Here is a 20,554-nt window from a genome sequence, read left to right as displayed (position 1 = left end):
GTGACTTCTTTTGAAAATGAACCTACTTTTAACTTGCTTCATTTGGTCTGTTCATCATCCACCTCCACCACAATGCACTTGATAAGGTGTTTCATACAAATGAATGCTTTGTTCCCAAATGAGAGAGCCAAGAATTATAAAAGTTAATACCTTCCACCCAAGTAATTAAGAAAGATAAGATGTAGAATTTTCCCTTTCCCCAGAATTACTGAGGACAGTGATGCTTTCCACTATTGCACACTACACAGATGTAGTTCATAGGGTAGAAGGTGTTTTTTTTTTACAAAAATTCCTAGAATTCAAGTTTGAACTTATTTCTGTCATTATAATTAGACTTGTTTTCTGCCCTATCTTCTGAGACTCAGAAAAGATTTATTCAAGGTGTGAGCTTTCGAATGCATGCACTCTTCCTCAGACGCCTTGAATATATCTTTGTCAGTCTTAAAAGGGCTATTGGACTCTATTTTTGTTGTGCTACTTCAGACCAACACGGCTACCCACTTGAATCTATCCTGAGACTCAGGGCAGATTACAGCACAATAAAGTCACATATAAAAATAAAATAGACAGATAAAATATAAAAGATTACTAAGTTGAACACAATTAAAATCTAAATACAAAGATTAAATTGCCAATTGCCTAGTTCTTCTATTTACTGGGAAAGGAGAGAGGAGGTGGGAGGGTTGAGTCAGCCCTAGCTGACATATGAATTGGGGGTTTTGACAGGGAGGACAGCATAATTCAGAAGTTGTTTGGGGCCTTAACTGTAGGGCCGGTGGAACAGTTCCGTCTTACACACCCTACGGAACCATTCAAGGTCCTACAGGGCTCTGATCTAATTTGGAAGAGCATTCTACCAGGCCAGGGCTGAAATGGCCCAAAATTATGATCCAAAGATTTTGTTAACATGTAGATGAACCCAGAGTATGACTGGCATGATGGGTCTTGAGCTAGTAAAAATCTCCATCTCTTGTATCCTAGGTACCAACAGTAAATGGAAACCCTCCAGAAAAACCTCTCCCACCACTCAACAGCAGATTCTACATACCAAGAACCTGGGTTTTTAGATAATAATAAATCAAACTGAATCCACAAAAATTTACCTCGGGATTGTCTGAATAATGAAAACATCCTGGCCTCGGACAGATTCTTTTATTTCAACCCTTGTTTCTGAAGAGAGGAAAAGAGAAAGATTGTCTTAAATGATGTGCGTGGCTTGCAAGTAACACATGTGCCTCCAAATAACAAGCCTAGTGTTGGCTGAGAACAGGAACTGAGTGTTCCCAGATTAAAATGTTATATTAATTTATTTTATTACATTTATATACCGCCCTCCCCTGTGGCGGTATACAGACAACCTCCTAAGGGGATGTCTGAGTTAACAGGACTTCAAATTTTAAGTCTCTGCCCAGTTATGATTATTTTTCACACCAGAGAAGTGTGAACAATTTGCTGTTCAAACATTCTAGCTGGTCAGATGGAAATTATAAGCAAAACACAGGGAGACAAAAGAGCAGCTTGTGTCTCACAACTGGGACATGATGGTAATGGCAGTTGACTTGTATGTAGTTTTAGTCAGTGGCAGCTGCTGCTTCCTAAAAAAGATAGTGTGAAGGACCAGAAACAACATATGTTTGAGAAAGCCTCCCACCCATTCCCCTCCCCCAAAAAATCCAACAGAAAAACTGGGGAGGAGGGGGAGAACTAATCTTGAAATATGTTGAGATAAGTGAAGATTTCACAACATAGTTTTAGCTTCCTTTTACAAACTAGTGCATAAAAAAGGACAGGAACTTGTTTCAATCCATGAACACCTTCATTCCCATGAAAGCCATGGAAATACAATGGACAAAACTGGAGGAGCATAATACAGTGTCAGACCTGAATCTAGAAACCCAGGTCTAAAACCCCACTTTGCCATGAAAGGTCACTGGGTGACCATCAGCCAGTCACACAAACTCAGACTAGCCAACCTTGCAGGGCTGCTGACGTTCCGCAGGGCCTGTAAGACGGAGCTCTTCCGCCAGGAGTTTGGTTGAGGCCGGGATGGTGAATCAGAGTTACCAGCTGTGGATCCCACCCTGCTTTTTAAGATCAAGTTCCCGGCTCCCATCGTTTTCGACATCAATATAGGCCCAGCGGCCGATCTACATGGCTGAGCTTTGGAGGGTTCAGGAGGGTTGAAGACTCAGTTTATGACGACATCTGTTTATTATATTGGGATTTTTATCATTTGATTTGTGAACCGCCACAAAATGATATTTCTGAGAGAAGTGGTATATAAAGTAGGGATAACATACAAGTGGGAAGAATGTTATTCATTTTTGGTTCCCACTGGGGAGAAAAGCAGGATATAAATTTAAAAATGGCTGACTTGTCAAATACTGATTTTTCATTTCTTGAATTACACAATGAATATGGGGTTCAGTTACTATGATATAATCAATAAGGATTTATCTTGAAGTTTATCTCAGTATCTAGATTTACTGATAAGACTATTATGGTATGTAGGCTATTTTCACTGCTGCTTCTGTAAACATGGCTGCATAGAGAAGGTGCACCTGGCAGCTGCTGAAAACAAAATACATGAGAGGATGAAGTTTCGTTGAGCCAACATTTTCATAACACAATCCATGAAGCAAACACTGGTTTGTAAAATTCAAGCCAAACACCCAGGTAGCCCAAATTTAACAAATCAGTCTGCACAGTAGCTGGAAGACTTGCAAAAAGCCAGGAGATTTTACGAAGACGGAAGTGGCACGAGGAGTCTGTATCATCACAGAAATGTGTTCAGAGATTGGATGCGCTTGTCGCAAGCTCACCTAACATAAATCTAAGCAATGTTGTTTCTGTTCTTGAACTCACTGTCTCACTTTTCGGGTGCTACTGAGAGAACCCTTTATTTGATTTTCTAACTCCTGTTCCGATTTGTAATTTTCCATTAAAACTATTGTCCTAAACTTTCCTCAAGGAATGTTTAGCTGTTACCTGCTTGCGGGTGCTAGACTGGTATGGTTGGTAGGTCTCCTTTTTGTGAGTTTCTTTGGACAAACCAGCAAAGTTGTTTTACACCAGGAATGACCAAACTGTGACTCTCCAGATGTTTATGGATTACAATGACCATGAGCCCCTGCCAGCATTCATGTTGACAGGAGCTCATAGTCATTGTACTCCACAGATGTCTGGAAAGCCACAGTTTGGCCACCCTTGCTTTACAGAGACCCTAACCCCAACTCACCTCCATTGGTTTCTTGATACACCACAGATTTTCCTAGTTCAGCACCTAGGCGCCTGAAGAAAAGAGAGAGACAGGAGGAGGTTCAGATTCTCAGGTAACAGTGGTTGGCTTGTATTGAATGGCTCATATCATGCAAACACTAGCTGTGAACAGTACCAACAAATCTCAACAATTAAAATACAAGCTTCAAGAAGAAATAGAGACCAACTATGATGCTATATGGTATAAATTTTTAGTTCCATGTGAACCGCCCTGAGCCTTAGGGGAGGGTGGTATATAAACGTAATACATAAATAAATGGAATTGTTCTATGCAATACTTACAGGCCTTATCAAACACTGCAGCTCTGTGAGGAACAGATTCCTTTAGATGAGAAAATTGCTTATAATGAAATTAAATGTTACCATACAAAACACCAAGCTATTCCATGTTTCATAAGGCAATCACATTGGCTGTAGCTACACCTAAGTATGTTGGGGAGATCCCACCCAAAGAATGTCAGAATAATACTAAGTTGGGCAAAGCAATCCTGAGGTGCAGCACTGCTCTTTTGCTTCTCTAAGAGGATAGTTATGCAGGGGGGGGGGGGAAGATGCCCCACATGTTGCTGTCCACTGCCCTGGTAAGTCCACCACAGTAGTGCATTCCAGCATTCTTGTGACGTACTCCTGCTCAATTGCCACCCAATGGAGAAAATGTGGGTGGGATGGACTGTGTCAGACACGGGGCCCCAAACCTGGCAAGGAGCCTGGATCCTGTCCTTCCTCCAGGCCATTATACATAGACCAGGGACACCTGCCCTATCCATGCCCCCCATCCACAAGGTCAAGGTCACTGGCATCCGAAGATTTTGATTCCGTCCTTTGTGTTGGCTCCTCTTCAGGTGTCAGGGCAAGGGATATGTGCAAATGCTGGCAGGGGCTCATGGGAATTGTAGTCCATGGATATCTGGAGAACCACAGGTTGACTACCCCTGATTTATAGTACCACGGAGGCTGCTGCTGGTGTGTGCCTCCTTGAGATCAGGGTGCATAGTTGACTGCGAGGTGGAGGGAGATTGGTTAGGGGAGCCGGGGGAACTGATAAGAGATATAGGGGAGCAGAACAACAATGCTAGGAACAGGTGTCAGAGAAGACCATATCACTCACTACGAAACCCCCATGCTGGGGCCACCCACCACCACAGGTTGTATCACCAGCTGCATGATGGCTTCTTCTGCCTGGAAACCCCACTCCTCCGCCTGCTCCCAAAGGTATACTTTTGGCCATGAGGGTTCAGACATTCTTCTGAATGAGGATGAAGAAATCATTCCAGTGATTCAGAGTCGACATCTCTGTTTGAACAGTATGTCCCATGGCTGACAACTGTTCTGCAGCCGTGCATCAGAAGACACAGCAGCAGAAGTTAGCGGATCTACTCCTGGCAGTAACAAGGGCAATGCTTGCAAGCTCCACCACCAAGCCATACAGTGTTACCTTCTCGGCCTCAATCCAATTCAGCTGACTAAGGCCATCCTCTGCCACCAGAGGTTCCAATGGTCATGCTACCCACAAAGTGGAATGTGTAGGCAGACCATTCCACCATGGGAAGGCACCATTCCCCAGTGCTGCCCCTCATACACACTCAATGGCTGGGCAGGGGAAACAAGGCATTCATACTGTAGTGGGCATATGGTCTGGGAAGGGCAACACATGTACCGATATGTGCAGATCTGGCTGGCAACCATCTTCTTAGTTGCTTTTGCCTCTTTTTTTTTTTGCATGATTGGGCCAGGCACAACCAAAATGGTGCGCATTCTGCCCATACCTCCCATGCTTGGAGTGCGGCCCATTCACTTGCTATGTCTGGCTCGCACAGTGCCAACGGAGGCACAGTGCACAAGGATTGCATTAGCATCCTCTGTCTTTTGTATGTCTCCCATCAAGGCCCTGTGCAAAAAGCTTGGACCAGTCTTTTAGAAGAGATGGTTCTTATATGCCGCTTTTCTCTACCCAAAGGAGTCTCAAAGTGGCTTACAATAGCCTTATCTCCCCTCTCCCCACAACAGACAGCTTGTTAGGTGAGGCTGAGAGAGCTCTGATATTACTGCTCAGTCAGAACAGCTTTATCAGTGCTGTGGCCAACCCAAGGTCATTCAGCTGGCTGCATGTCGAGGAGGAGCAGAGAAATAAACTCAGCTCGCCAGATTAGAAGTCCGCACTCCTAACCACTACACCAAGTGCCATCCTTGACTTGCAGAAAATCTGTTCTCTCTGAGGGACCTGGTCACCAGATCCTTTCAGGGGGTTCTCACTGAAGCACTCAAAGTGTTGTAGTCATCTGCTAACTGATGCCTACACAGCTCTCTGGGTTATATACTGGCCCATGTCCAGAAGCATGTGTGCTTTCCTATTGAGAAGGCCAACTTTGTGTCCATCAAGCTAGGGTTTGCATCATTTGGAGGCTGCCTCAATGTGGTGGGGGTTGTCAAGTGTACACACATAATGCTCAACCCCCAGGAGGACATGGCAGTCTATCATCATCTCAGGGCTCAGGGCCATAGATCTGGGAGCATCCCTCTGTCATTGGAGGAATGGGGGAAGGCCAGCTCTAAAGGCAATGGGCATATTGTTGGTGATTCTCATCACTTGGGCTGTCAAGCAGCTGATGTTGTCCAACAGCCACTGCTGTTTGCCATTTGCGTTTCTCATTTGCACCCCAAATTATCACCAAGCTGTCTGACTGTTATGCAGATGGCCCTTGCAAAGCTCTGCCTCTGACACTGACCAGATTCACTGTGAAGGATGGGATGGGCAGGATGGGCTGTGCTGGACAGTCTTCCCCTTCTTGGCACTACAAGCAGCTGCAGCCCTTGGCAACAGGTGCCCAGTTTCCGGGCTCAACTAGGACTATGATTGCATTCCCATGGTCTATAGGCAGCAGCCCCTGAAGTCTCTGGCCTCCAAAGGGAATGTTGATGCCATGAGTATGCTTCTGCGCTACACTGTGCCCCAAGGTCACCCATGGCTAAGGTCATGGGAAGCATTTCTTGTCACTATAGAGCTAGGAATTACTGCTGGATGAAACAGTAATGCCATGTGGAAGTTGTCCCCCATGCCAGAGTCTGGAGTGTAATTTCTGCAGGTATGATAGAGAAAGAAGGGGGTTCATGGTAGGGACTGCTCAGCCCCATAGATTATCAATATTTCCATGGTGTAAGTCCAAACATCCACCAGATAACAGAAGGATACTCTTAGCTCTGTGGGTACTGGGCCCCAAAATGATTCTGGGTTGCTGAGATTATGGTTACAGTTTTATCAGCCTTGCATAAGACCCCCTCCACACATACTCTCACCTCCCAGCATCCACAACGAACACCAATACCTGGGATGGGTACAATGGATATGCTTCACAGGGGGGAAAGTAGGAACATAGAGTGGTAAGGCTGGGATTGCAGGACTAATGTGTGGGACCAGCACTTGGTCTTTCCATGCCAGGAGTGCCTCACCAACTCTTGTTGGGGCTGGTTACTTCTGTGTGCTCCTGAGGCAGGTTTTGCCTCCATGGATGGGTTAATGGCTCTCCATGTTGTAAACAGGGAAGCTACATGGTAGAGCAGCTGCCAGTGTTTCTTCTTGGAAGCTTGTAGAGCATTTGGCACTCGTGGAAGACTCATCTGGCATTCTACTGCAAAGGGGACCCAACAGGTGGCAGAATCCAGATCATTCACACCTGACCCAGTGTCCTGTCAAAACCTCCATGGATCTGGAGAGACAGCAGCATCAGGGCACTCTGCGCCTGCAAGGGAAGTGTTTGGCTATCATTTAGCTCAATCAGCATTCTGTGCCATATGTCCTACCTTTGGAGCTGTGGGGCTGTCTCCTAGAGGGGGGGGACCAGGCCATCATTGGAGTAGCAGAGCTGGCGTGTGGTGTTTTCTAACTGGGTGTGCACTTGGTCATTATCCTGAGCATCAAGGGTTCCTGAGGGCATTACTGCAGCTGAGGGGGAGGGGGAAGAAGAGAGAGTAGGGATTTACCATGGCTGCCAATGGCTTTATTGGCATTTTGATGGCACAAAATTTTGTGCCAGTCCTGGGAAGTGTTTCTATGCTAAAATGCTTTGGGAGTTCACGCATTGACATGCTTACATTTCGGTCAATGCAGGGGTTCGTGCCATCACTGCACCAGTGGAAGTGCACCATGCAATGCCAATTATTCCCTACACTGGCATAAATGCCTCTTGCAAGAACATAAATCTGAGTTACACTGGTGCTGGGGTCAGCTTGCACCCTACTCTGATTACTCTGTAGAAGTAAGTACTTGCTCTGACTTTACAAAACAACTGACTCCCTAAGTAGATTTTTTAAAAACATTAAAGCAGTATTCTCAAAACAATTTGTTGTTGCTAGGTACGAAGTCGTGCCTGACCCATCACGTCCCCATGGACAATGATCCTCCAGGCCTTCCTGTCCTCTACCATTCCCCAACTCCATTTAAGTTCACACTGACTGCTTCAGTGACTCCATCCAGCCACCTCATTCTTTGTCGTCCCCTTCTTCTTTTGCCCTCAATCGCTCCCAGCATTAGGCTCTTCTCCAGGAAGTCCTTCCTTCTCATTAGGTGGCCAAAGTATTTGAGCTTCATCTTTAGGATCTGGCTTTCTAAGGAGCAGTCAGGGCTGATCTCCTCTAGGACTGACCAGTTTGTTCTCCTTGCAGTCCAAGGGACTCGCAAGAGTCTTCTCCAGCACCAGAATTCAAAAGCCTCAATTCTTTGATGTTCGGCCTTCCTTATGGTCTAACTTTCACAGCCATACATTGCAACTGAGAAGACCATGTTGGCAGGGTGATATCTCTGCTTTTTAGGATGCTGTCTAGATTTGCCATAGCTTTCCTCTCCAGGAGCAAGTGTCTTTTAATTTCTTTGCTGCCGTCCCCATCTGCAGTGATCTTGGAGCCCAGGAAAATAAGATCTGTCTCTATCTCCACAATTTAGTGGCAGGCAATTAATTTGCCCAAGTACCAAAGGAGATGTTTTCATTCTGGGTAACCCAATTTCTCCCTCCTGGAGTCTCTGAGTTATCAGACCTAATTTGGCTTCTCTCTGATTATAGCTCTGATGTCAGAATTATAACAAAGAACCAGATATTAATTAGAAGCTAACACTAAACAATTGTGTATGCATTTATTTGTTAAGACTGGTAGCCTTTGATTTCTTAAAATTTTTCATGCTGCACTGAAGAGCTCTCTACGCTTCTAAAACATGTTATAATCAGATATTTGATTCTAAGATAAATAGGTTCAAGAATAAAACTATTGCAATAATCAAAAAGCTATCTTGTTTAGTTGATTTTGACATTTACATCACATTAGAAAGCAGTAATTTTAGCTTTGTTTTAATAGTTTTATGGGATACATGGTCTTAACATTTCCAGAGAAATGCATCATCTCTGCATTTCAACAAGTCCTTTTGTTTAAACATCAGCTGACTAGGAACAATAGAGAACAGTGAATCCATTAGGAACAATCCAGAAGCCTCCCATCTTTTCTGTTCACAGAATTTCAGGAACTAATTTTGCTTAGTACCCACACATCTTGAGTGAGAGTTATGATCAGCACCCAACTGGCATCAATCACCTAGACCCAGTTGCTCTCCCCCCCCCTACAAGCGACAATCTAAATTTATACTAGAATACTTTAAAACAATTAAGTTTTTCTTCTTTTTGGATAGAGTAGGTAAAACATTTTTGTTTTTTCTAAATTTGTTCTTCTATTAAGATCTTATTAGAAACTAAAGAATTGAAAGAACTGTCATTAAGTGATAAGAATGGATATGAACAAAGAACATAGTAATCAGTAGTATAATACAAGTAGTCTTATATGTTGTTTTCTTATTTCCTTTCCCCTTCCTTCTCTTTTCTAAATAAAATATATGCATGATATTCAATAAAACTGAGTTTTTAAAAGCAACAACAGTATTATGAGAAAATGAGAAGTTAGGGCTAGAGTTTAGTTTTTTGTTCTGATGACAACAACCAGGGTTACACCTATATTTGTTTATATACAATGCTTTCCTTGAAGCTTTAATAAAATTTCAATAATGAGGTTAGAGATCAGCTTTATGTAAAAAATAATAAGAAAATACGGTCACTAAAATAAAAACCAAAGTAGCTGGAAATTGAGTTTTAGGTTGACTCACACCCCAACATCAAGGCCTGTAGATAGCATCTCAAATCTAATTAAAAACTGTTCCTTAATCAGGGGTAGTCAATCTGTGGCCTCCAGATCTTCATGGACTACAATTCCCATGAGCCCCTGCCTGCACACGCTGGCAGGGGATCATGGGAATTGTAGTACAATTGTAGTACAAGGACATCTGGAGGACCACAGGTTTACTACCCCTTCCTTAACAGACAGACAACAACACAGTTTTATTATTAAAGAAACAATTTAGCAAAGAATTGTGGACATAGTTTAGAATAAGTCCCAATCTCTCCTTATATTATTTTGCACTAAGAACTCTGCTCCTTTATTACAAGCATTAGCACTAATATTTTTAAAATGAGTAACTACTAGTTCATTAATTAATATTAAGGTATTTGAATGAACCCAGGAGTAATGCTGCTCCATCGATTCCCTGAAAATAAATATGGCATTACACTGTCCTTTTAAAAGGACGGTATGAGATACTGTGAAGCAGCTTACAAACGCCTTTCCCTTTCCCCCCTAAGAGAGCTTTAAGGGAACTGCTCTGCAACAGCTATAATAGAACCTGCTCTGTAAGAACAGCTGGCTGCATGTAGAGAAGTAGAGAATCAAACCCAGTTCTCCTGATGAGAGTTTGCCACTCTTTAACCATGACACCATGCTGTACAGCAAAATACAGAGCTAACGTGACTGTCACTGTATGAATTACTAAACCAGTGGGTAAATAGACCAGGTACTTTTGAAATATTTGGGAAAAATTCTGACAATATAGCACTGATTTATTTATTTACATTATTTCTAGCTTGCCTTCCTCTATTGGACTCAAGGAGGACTACACAGACTGAGGCAATCAGTAAATGATGAAGTAGGACACTAAAAGTCCAGTAGCACTTTTAAGACCAACAAAAATTTATTCAAGGGATGAGCTTTCGAGTGCAAGCACCCTTCGTCAGACTATGATCTTCTTACATGAAATAGGGTTAGGGTTGCAGAACCAACCAAAAATCTAAAACACAACCAAAGCAAAACCTAAGTATTAACATGACACATTAAATGCTGCACACATTAGCAGTATCCCACTTACAGCAAGCTATACATAGACCACAGTCCCTGATTTATGCACGTAGCATTGTGAATCATTTGTACATTGCTACCCTACTAATCAATGCAGAAAAGTCCTCTTGAATAGTGCAGTTTTGCACAGTTTGCAGAAAGCCAGGCATGGAGTGGAAGCCTTCCTCAGGTAGGCCACTCCATAAGGTGGGGGTCACAACAGAGAAGGCACATTTATGGGTAGTTGTTGATTTTGCCCATTTGCAGGTTGGCACCCACAGAAGGCTCTGCTCAGATAAATGAAGAACATATATTTTACAACATAATATAGAATGAAAGACAACAAATTACTATAATATTTGGCAGACCTATATCAAAGCATGGAGGATGTTCCATGAAAATGCAAATCATGCTTGAGTAAAAGGAGGTAAGATGTAGTATTAAAACAGATTTATGAAATTTGAGATATTTTACTGAGGTTCCATTGTCTATTTTTAGTGTTACAAGAGGATCAGTCTTCTACTGGGTAACAGCAGCTGACAGAATTCTATAGCGAGCTGGATCACCTCCATTCACTTGAGACTCTGTGGTCCCAGAGTACAAAAACATGTACTTTTCTTCTGAACAAAATGCTTATAATGGCATCTCAACAAAGAGTGCTTTAGAAATCTGATACAATGATTGTATCACATCAATTTCAACTTGGAACATTTTTCAGGATACTTGAGCCATTTGATTCAATCCAGGGCTGAATTCCAGTAAAGCAAGATTGTTACAGATAACATAACAAGTTGCAGAGCCAATTTCAAATAGTTGCAATCCTAAATTCATACCTGGATGCTGATTGTTTACCAAATCAAGATATGACAATGAATCCAAATTGGTAACGTTCCAGCTGCATGAGTACCTACTTCTTTCTGCTTAGAACAATTTTTATACTAACTTACCAGCAAGTGTTTTCAGTTATGGACTGAATAGAACTATATTTTAATAATCAAATAGCTGATTAACTGATCTTGTGAAATGATCTAAAGATGTATGACAAAGCATAACCCCTTCAACTAAAAATCAAATTCCAATTAGCCAGCAGCAAATAATCACATTACAACCATACAAAACTGCCTTACACCATCAGACCTTTGGCCTGTCTAGCACAGAATTGTCTGTGCAGATCAACTGCAGTTTTCTAGGACCTCAGACAAAGAAACAAGAGCCTTGCAACATCTTAAAGGCTAACCTAAGTTTATTTCAGCATTAACTTCTATGGATGAGAGCCCATTTCTTCACATGTGACAAGTCAATCCTCACTTTACAATCTGTTTATGTGGAGGATATAAAAAAGACTCCAGAATGAAACTGCAGGGATTCATTATACGGCTCCACACACACCAGGGCTTGAAGAATGTGCCTTGGTATGGGCATTAACTCATAACATATTGTAAGGAGAGAAGTGTCACTGGAAAAGACAGCAATGTTAGGAGAAGTTGGAAGACCCAATAGGAGAACAGGAAGACCCACCCAGTCAATCAAGGAAGAAACAGCCCTTGTTGGCAAAACCTAAGCAAGGCTGTTAATCATAGGATGTTTTGAAGGACATTAAATCCTTGAGTTGCCATAAATTGGAAGTGACTTGACAGCACAACACACATACTGGCATTAATTATCTTAGTATGCTAAGATTAATTATCTTAGTATGCTGAGACTCCCCACCTTTTATAGTATTAACTAGCCTAGCATAACGATCAACTATTGTTCTTTATTAGAATTTATGGAAACATATTTCATCCTGTATATCTAGAATCTCATGGCTACATGGTCAGGCCGGGTATTTCCCCCCTCCCCCTGCTCCCTAAATAAAACTTCTGCCTTGTAAGGATCTGCTCATTGTATCCAAAGAAGTGGGTCGTAGCCCAAAAAACCTATGGCAGGATAAAACTGTGCTCATCTTTAAGGTGCCATAGGACTGCTGTCTGCTTCTCACTTGCCTTGAAAATCCCTTGCTGGGGTTGCCGTAAGTAGACTGCAACTTCAGGGCACATACATAGCAGCTAAAATAAACAGCCAACATGGCTGCACTTTGGAACCAAAGAAAGATCTTTCCAAACACCTACTACCAAAGGTTCTTTAATTGGAGACCCTTAAGTGCATCTGTTTCTTTTTCAGGGGTACTACATGTTCTCCAACTACTGAAAAAGTTAACCTATTTGTGACATGGAGGATGCTGTAGTTCACACACTGGCTCACCAGTTCAGGCTGCTCAAGGAATCAGAGAAACAACTGCATTCATGTGTGCTGGAATGAAATGACTTTACAGGTTTTGAAATCAGAACATTTGAAGAATGTACTAGGGAACCAACAACAACAACTAGGGAACCAAGCAGTCCGTTTTGTTGGATTTTCAAGTATAAGTCAGTAATTGATGGTTCATTAGCAAAACCTGAATTTTGCTGATAGCTCTTCTCTCAGTTGCCACCTTGACCTGCTAATGTTGTATCACCCAAAGACAACATTTGCTCCCACTTCCATTTACAACATGGTCTTGGATGCTATACCTAACTTATCTTTCCAGGCCATGTCTCAGGTCTTCTACAATGCCACTAACTTTCTACAGAAGGTTTCTAATACTCCCAATGCTAAAGAGAAGGCACCTTTACAAGGGTATTCTGAGGATGATATATTCTCAATATAGATCTTAGAAGCCCTGGGCTCTTCAGACACTATTTCTCTAAAGAGTAGGAACGTTTGTTAGGCATAAAGAGTGCACTGAGCATCACATATTCCACAAGTCTGGAGCACTTCAACAGAGATTATTTTTTACTAATAAAACAAACTAATCTAGAAAAAAAAATCAGAGACAACAGGCAACTAATATATACAACTTCTTTAGCCAACTAGATAGAACTACTTACATTGCTTGATGACAAAAGATTCCTTGAATGGAACAAGGCTGGCATTTTCCCTTAAGAAGCCACCTTTTCAAAGATATGTTAAGGTTGGAGTTTATCTTCTGAAGTTCTGGCCCAATTAGCTTTGCAGGAGAGGTAATTAAGATCAGACAATCTTAACATGAATCACACAGTCCAATGAGCAGTAATAGCTCTTCCTCAGAATGTAGAAATGACTTCTTAATGCTGAGTGCAGAAGAGACATGGCAGATATCCACCATCAGAACCTTCCTGTGGAAAGCAGCCAGGGAACCCATGACCCAAAGGGAATGAGCCCACACACAAAGAGGTCAAGGGACCTTCGTAGCCAAATAAGCAGATCCGATGGCCAAGACCATCCACCTGGACAATGTACTTGGAGAGGCCTTATGTCCCTTACTGGGACCCCAATAATATATGTATAAAGCGTTTGCTTTTCTAAACTCTTTGGTTCTGTCCAAATAGTACAACAGTGCCCTTATAACATCTAACGAATGGAGGGACCTCTCTGAGTTGGAGGTTGGGTTAGGAAAGATACACGGTAAGGTAATAGCCTGGGCCAAGTGGAAATTAGAAACCACCTTGGGAAGAAACTGCAGGTCAGGATGCAGGATAACCTTGTTCGGAAACACCTGTAAAAAAGGGGAATCAGACCTAAGGGCACTTATTTCAAGAACATGTCTGGTACACGTGATGGTAATCAGAAAGGCCATCTTCATGGAAAGCAGGCCTAAGGAGACTGCCCCTAAGGGTTCAAAGAGAGGGCATATGAGTGTGGGCAGGACCAATGACAAGGACCACTGGGGGGTCACTCTAGGTGTAGGGGGAAACAGCTTAGTTAAACCTTTCAGAAAATGTTGGGAGAGTTTATGAGCAAAGAGGGAAACTCCCTGGATCTCCTCATGAAAGGCTGAAAGTACTGCCAGATGTATGGATGGCCAGGCCATCCACAGCCAAAGCTAGCAAATATTCCAACACTCTCGGCAGAAGGCAAATATACGGGCACAAACTTTTCTCCGCACACCAACATTCAAAACTTGCCCACTTGAGGTTATAAGAACATCTGGTGGACGCACAACTAGAGTGTAGGAGGACGTCCTTAACCTCTTGTGAGAAACACTCCACGCTCAGTGGAGTTTCCATGCAGTCAGGTTAGGTTCTCAAGGATCTTCCGGCCCGCTGAGAGGTTCAGCAGAACTGGGTACCAACACTGCCATGGCCAATCTGGTGTGATTAGGATCATGGATGTTCAATCTGCCTGCACCTTGTGTAGAACCTTGGGAAGAAGTGGTAAGGGGGGGAAAGGCATACAATAGAGTTCCGGTCCATTGCAACTGCAACGCATCCCCCATCGAATTGAGACATATCCCTGCCATGGAACAAAACGGTCTGCATTTGGCTGACAGTGGAGAAGCAAATAGGTCAACTGTTGGGAGACCCCATCATTCCAGAATTGGCCAGAGAAAGTTGAAATTGAGGGACCAGTTGTAGGGAAAGATGAAAGACCTGCTGAGTGCATCTGCTTGAACATTCAATACCCCTGCTATATGAATGGCCCTGAAATCTATTGCAGCCTGATGGCTGATTTCCAAATTTTCATGGCCTCATGACAAAGGTGCCAGGATAACACTCCTCCCTGCTTGTTTAGGTAAAACATGCAGGAGGTATTGTCCGTTTGGATAAGGATCTTCTTGCTGTGCAAGATATCTGCAAAATGAATTAAGGCTAAATGTATCACATGTAACTCCAAAAAGTTGATATGGAACTGCTGTTCAGGGGCTGACCAGAGACCTTGGATGGATCTATCCAAACAATGAGCCCCCCAACCCACGAGAGATGCATCGGTGATTAAGGTCAAATCAGGGTTCCACAAACCAAATGGCACTCCCCGTAAGACAATGTCTTCATGTATCCACCAAAGGTGCAGACGGAACTGATGGAACTGCTCTATGCTTCTCCACCTGTGTCAGAACCACAGCCGGAATGGACCAATGTGGATCCAGGGTTAGGGGCAGGAGCAGAGGAAGGCTTGGATGCCAGTTTGGAAGGGGTTGGATAGCGGGCCCCAAAGGGCTTTCTCCCATAAAGCTGCCTTGAGTCTGGCAGAACGATTTGACTTGGCTTTAGGCATGAAGCACTGGTAGATTTTACATGCCCCAATGTTATGAGCTTCACTGAGGCAAAGAAGACAAAGATCATGATCATCGGTCTGCAGGATCTTCACTCCGCAGCGAGAACACTTATTGAAAATAGCCTTAGATGCCATTCTCAAAGAAAAAAAGAGCTGCTGGTAAGTGCGACTGTTCTTTGTGGTGGTGAAAAAGGAACTGAGGGAAGAGCTGGTAACCACATGCATGCGCACCATGATGGAACGGAAGCACCCCCTACAGGGCTAAAGCTGGAAAAACGACTTCCGCAGCAGGCCTGCATTTGCGCAGTCCCAATGTGGGGCTGCACAACAAGACGGACAATGAACTGCGCTTCCAGCTCCAATTGGTATCCTAATGGCAAGGGTGCTCTTAACTGTCAGGACTGGGAGAAGAAAGTGATCCCCATGAGGCATTAATCCTTGACATAACCATCTAGCTGTGAAGGAGTTATCTGATGAAATTATTAACAACGGGTACCGTTATATATCACAGGAGACATGGGACTTTCAGTGAAAGCAGCATCCTACTCATTGAGCTTTTCCTCTTTCTATTACTGAATAACATAACTTAATACATGCTGAGTTGCCCTGATAGCATGATTTTTCCTACCGTGTAATACCAGCTGCCACTGGTAGCGATAGGAAAGCACACAATATCACGAAACCCAAACATTACAGAAGGGAGAATCTTACACAGGGATGCAATTTTCAATAACATGTCATTTACCAAAACATTAGCAGCCTTTCAAGTAAGTACCAAGTAGAACCTACCACTCTTATTCTTAGTCATGGAAAGTCAAGGAATATAAGACCTGTATACTGCAGCAAGTAGCTTCTAATGGCAAGGCAGTCCGCTATCTTTAACCATAGAAAAGTGTACATGGGAGGAAGAATAAGGCTATTTGGTATTTTATAAAACAATTCCCAAATGTACTGTTTATGGCCTCATACTTCATAGTGACCACCATTTTGCCATTTTAAGAACGCAACGATCTAAACTTTGCATACCACTTTGTTCAAACATGCTGCTCTTCCCCTAGAAAGAACAAAACCTTTAGAATGTGTTTTTAAACACTGTTCTTCTTCTAGGAAGGACAGTAACTGGTGACACTTATGCTAGTGTTTGAAAACAAATTTGATGATAATTGTACCAATTAGAGAACACGTGCCTACCTTTTTCAAACTAAACCCATCAGTAATAGAGATACCGTGGCAAAACAATGTTTAGAAGACCAGAATTAATCTAATGTTTTCTAAGACGTTTATGACTGCCATCAGTATCAATGTGATAATGTAGTATTGTTTGAGGTCAGACTAGACATTACATAGCAGTCAAGTGCCACCATCTCCAGAAATTTATCAGCAGCTGTTTCTCTAAAATTTCACCAGAAGAATGGAAGCCAATAAGCTTTTTCCTTTTTCTGCTCCCAACTCGTCAGAATCACTTATTCAAACCGCCACACAAAAAGCTGTTCCCATCTAGAAGATTTATTTATTATTTATTTATTATTTGATTTATAGACCGCCGTTCCCCAATTTAGGATAATAATTAGAATAGCAATGTGGAAAGGGAAGTTCTGAAATTATTTGTGGCAGAAAGATTACGAACCCTCTCTTTCATCCTGTTGCTCTGGTGACCAAACTCAGAGCTTTCTATGGCCATTTTTGGTTTAAGAAGAAATTGGGAGATTGAACTGATTTTTCATCTCTTGAACCGTGTCCAGTGTCTGTGGCTCCAAACACTGAAAAGTGACACTGAAAAAACGGTGAATCTCTTTGTACTATTCAGTACCACTGAGAATCTAACAGGACAGTTCAACCAGTTAAGGATCATCTAGCTAATGCCTTTGCTTTCTATTGATGCTCAGATCAGCTTTTTTTTTTTTTTTAAGGACAACAAATGCTTTCACCTGCAAGGGGCATTTGGCAAGCACACTTATAGCAGGTCTCCCAAAAAAACCATTTAGTGGTTGTATGGACCTGTAGTCTTGCCGAGTTTCAGAAACACTTGCAAATAAAACAGTGGCTTTTCAGTGTCAAAACTCTTTTTGTTAGACTTGGTCTCACTGGAATTTAACTGTTTAAACTGATATGCAACTCAATAATAAATCATATTTGCTAAGAAGACCCATGCCTATCCCAACCAGGAAGAGGAAAGATCAGCAGGATTATATATTTGGGCTGCCTATCAAGGCCTGCCTAAATGCATGGAACCCTTTGCTTCACTATACTGTGAATCCAAATCTTCCTTTCAAACAGGGCTCAAGAAAGCCAACGTAAGCACTACAGTTGAGGTCTAGAGAATTTAACAATAGGCTAAATCATTATATTGTTCTCATTTAAAATTATGTTCAGTATTTTAACACAAAGAAGTCCATTTCTGAGTCTGAATTACCTAAGTGAATCTATGTGACTTGAATAGTTAATAAACTCTTAAACCTGGCTGACCAATTAACTACAAAACTGAAGAATAAAAAAGATAAACCTGAATCATATACCACTTAAAAGCATTAGATTCCAGTCCAAAAACACCTTTGAGACTAATTCTGACAAAAGGAGCTTTGACTCTCAAAAGCTTATATCTTGAAAAATCTTGCCAGTCTCTAAGCTGCTACTGGAGTTGAATCCAAGACTAAAATCCACTGAAAATACCATTTAAAGAAAATATCTGGCTATATGCCTAATGATAAACTCAACAACACAAAGTTTAAAAATGCAAGAGACTCACTCAGTGATTTTCTTTGCCAGTTCCGTGCATGCTGCTGAAGAATTTGCCGAGAAGACCCGGTAGCCACTTCTGGCTGCATTCATCGCCAAGGAATCATGCAAACCCCTTGGAACCCGAGAGTGAGAAAACACAGATTTATAAGGTAACAGCAGTTTCCTTGGCATCCTCCTCTTCAGCCTTTCCAACTACTAGAAACCCACTAAGGGATGGAGGGGAGAAAAGGAATTTAACACAGGACGATCTTCCCCAACCCAACTGTAATGGGAATGACAAGGAAAAAGTATTTTAAAAATAGAAGCTAAGAAGCACCAATGTTAGCTTGGAATTAGTTCTTTATATGTTCCCTGAAAAAGCCACCTATGGGAAAGAAGATATGCCTTTTTGCTGGCCAAAGTCCTAAAAAGCAAGCAGTCAGCTTTGTGAGAGTGGTGAGAAGCAAAAGCAAAATAAGTAGTAACAGGAAAAACAGGAAACCAAAGTTTATAAAAATTTACTGGGGTGGGGGAGAATAACAAATATCCCTAAGACAAAGTACAACAGAGGAGGGGGGCACAGAAAATAAAGCAAAAGCAATTAAACTTGTTTACATACAACACAAAAAAGGGGGAGACAGATTCAGAGAGAAAACTCCAGACTGTGGGTGGGGGGTGTCTTGAGAGGTTCTGAGGGCACAGAATTGGCAGCAGAGAGATGTGTTGGTGGAACACAGGAGACAACGGGGACAAGAGCATGAAGGGCAGAGGAAGCAGGGAATGACACTGTCAAGGAAACATCCTGGGGACAAAGTGACCAGAGGGGAAATGAAAGGGAGAAACAGGAGGCAAGTTCTGCTAGAAGGGAGAACCGCTGATAAGGGTATCAGGATTCCAGCAGACTTGGCAGGAATGTTCAGAGAATAGAGGAAACTTAAGACCCAGGATGGCAGGGGCCCCAAACCACAAGGCAGGGGCAAAGTATGATACGGGGGCAGCAAGAGGAGGGAAAGGCACTCTCGCCTTCCTGAGAGCTTGTAAAGGTCAAATGCAAGATGGTTAGGCAGCCAGGTGAAAAGAGAGGGACGGGACGGAAGCCCTTACACGCAAAAGGCAGGGGAGGAGGAACAGTGAGGAAGAGGAGGAAATGGGTCAAGAAGCAACAGAGTGGTCTGGAAGGGGCGGTGCGATGTGAAGAGGGAGGGACAGGGATGGGGACGAGGGCGTTATGGGCAAGAGGGGGGGGGATCCAGGCGGTGGGAAATGGCGGGGGGGAGGGGGGACGGGTCAGCCGAACAGCAGCCCCCCTACGGAGGCAGGGCAATTCCAGCCACTGCTGCTTAGGGGCAGCCTGGGGGGAAGAGGGCGCGCTCCGTCAGTGTCGTTCGCAGTTGCTGCTGTCGATCCCGCCTCCTTGGGACTCCTGCAGGCCCGCTACTCTCTCGCCCCCCAAATCAACTAAAGTGATTCCGCCAAGGCCCTGGTGGTCATAGAGACGCAGCACTAGAGCGCCACCTTCTGCTCTCGGCGGCCATTTTGTGCCAACTCTCCCTCGGCTTGGGAACAATGCTGCGGCCCTTGTCAGCGGCCACGCAGACATGTTGAGTAAGGGCAGCCGGTGACAGACAACTCCCGTTACCTGGTACTCACCGCTCTTCCCTCTCCCCCCGCTCGCTAGCCAACTAGGAGACTTTTCGAGTTTTAGGGCCACCCTGAGGCGAATCGGTGGGCGTTTTTGTTCTTTCGTCTCTTCCTTGGGACCTTGACTACTTCTTTTCCCGGATCAAATATGGATGCTTCGCTTGGAGGACCAACCGCCGGTTAGGAGGGAAGCTCTAGAATGACGGTTCCCCGGCTTCAAAGGAAGTGGGCGGAGACAGAGGGGAGCGCGGCGGGAAGGGGGGCAGGTGCTGAAAGGGCCGGTGATCGTTTCCTCGAGAAGTCCTTAAGGCTGGGCGGGGAGGGAGTTTGCAGGGGGGATTACGTAAGACAGGTGACTACAAAAGAGGCAGGGGGCGGGGGAGACACTAAGTGTTTTGGGCGTGTTTTATAATACGGCCTTTCTATAATGCACAGGGCAGGACCTGTTCAAGTGGGTTTCTTTACACGAGACCATTCAGATAATGCTGGCTGGTGCGCTGTTATCCCCCCTGCCGTCGTTGTTGCTCTGCAAAAAAGTTCCTGACATGTCCTCTGAGGAAAAAGTAAACAGAAATGAAGAATGATAGAGTTGGAAGGGACCGCCTGGGTCATCTAATCCACTCCCCCCCCCCCCCGCACAATGCAGGACACTCACAACCCT

General features: G+C 43.4%; 1 protein-coding gene and 1 long non-coding RNA gene across 7 annotated transcripts in view; one reads left to right on the top strand and one right to left on the bottom strand.

The window, feature by feature from the left end:
• The window catches only part of LOC143832794 (uncharacterized), a 35,105-nt gene extending 34,072 nt beyond the window's left edge, over positions 1 to 1,033 (top strand). The window contains exon 4 of the long non-coding RNA XR_013229406.1: positions 982 to 1,033. This is a non-coding gene — a long non-coding RNA (uncharacterized LOC143832794). The remainder of the gene's footprint in view (positions 1 to 981) is intronic.
• The window catches only part of PRPSAP1 (phosphoribosyl pyrophosphate synthetase associated protein 1), a 37,259-nt gene extending 17,136 nt beyond the window's left edge, over positions 1 to 20,123 (bottom strand). The window contains exons 1-4 of one of the 6 annotated variants that reach the window (XM_077327709.1): positions 19,892 to 20,123; positions 18,281 to 18,385; positions 3,239 to 3,291; positions 1,104 to 1,170 (exon numbers count right to left, since the gene is read on the bottom strand). In XM_077327709.1, the coding sequence (XP_077183824.1) occupies positions 1,104 to 1,170; positions 3,239 to 3,291; positions 18,281 to 18,363 (203 nt within the window). In that variant the 5' untranslated portion in view covers positions 18,364 to 18,385; positions 19,892 to 20,123. Of the gene's footprint in view, positions 1 to 1,103; positions 1,171 to 3,238; positions 3,292 to 7,077; positions 7,220 to 18,280; positions 19,537 to 19,891 lie in introns of those variants that run through there. The other 5 variants (XM_077327708.1, XM_077327710.1, XM_077327707.1 and 2 more) reach the window with 5 other exon arrangements.
• Positions 20,124 to 20,554: the final 431 nt, after the last annotated feature.

The sequence above is a fragment of the Paroedura picta genome, chromosome 3, assembly GCF_049243985.1.
Source record: "Paroedura picta isolate Pp20150507F chromosome 3, Ppicta_v3.0, whole genome shotgun sequence".
Classification (NCBI taxonomy): Eukaryota; Metazoa; Chordata; class Lepidosauria; order Squamata; family Gekkonidae; genus Paroedura; species Paroedura picta.
This window is presented reverse-complemented; position numbering and strand designations above follow the sequence as displayed.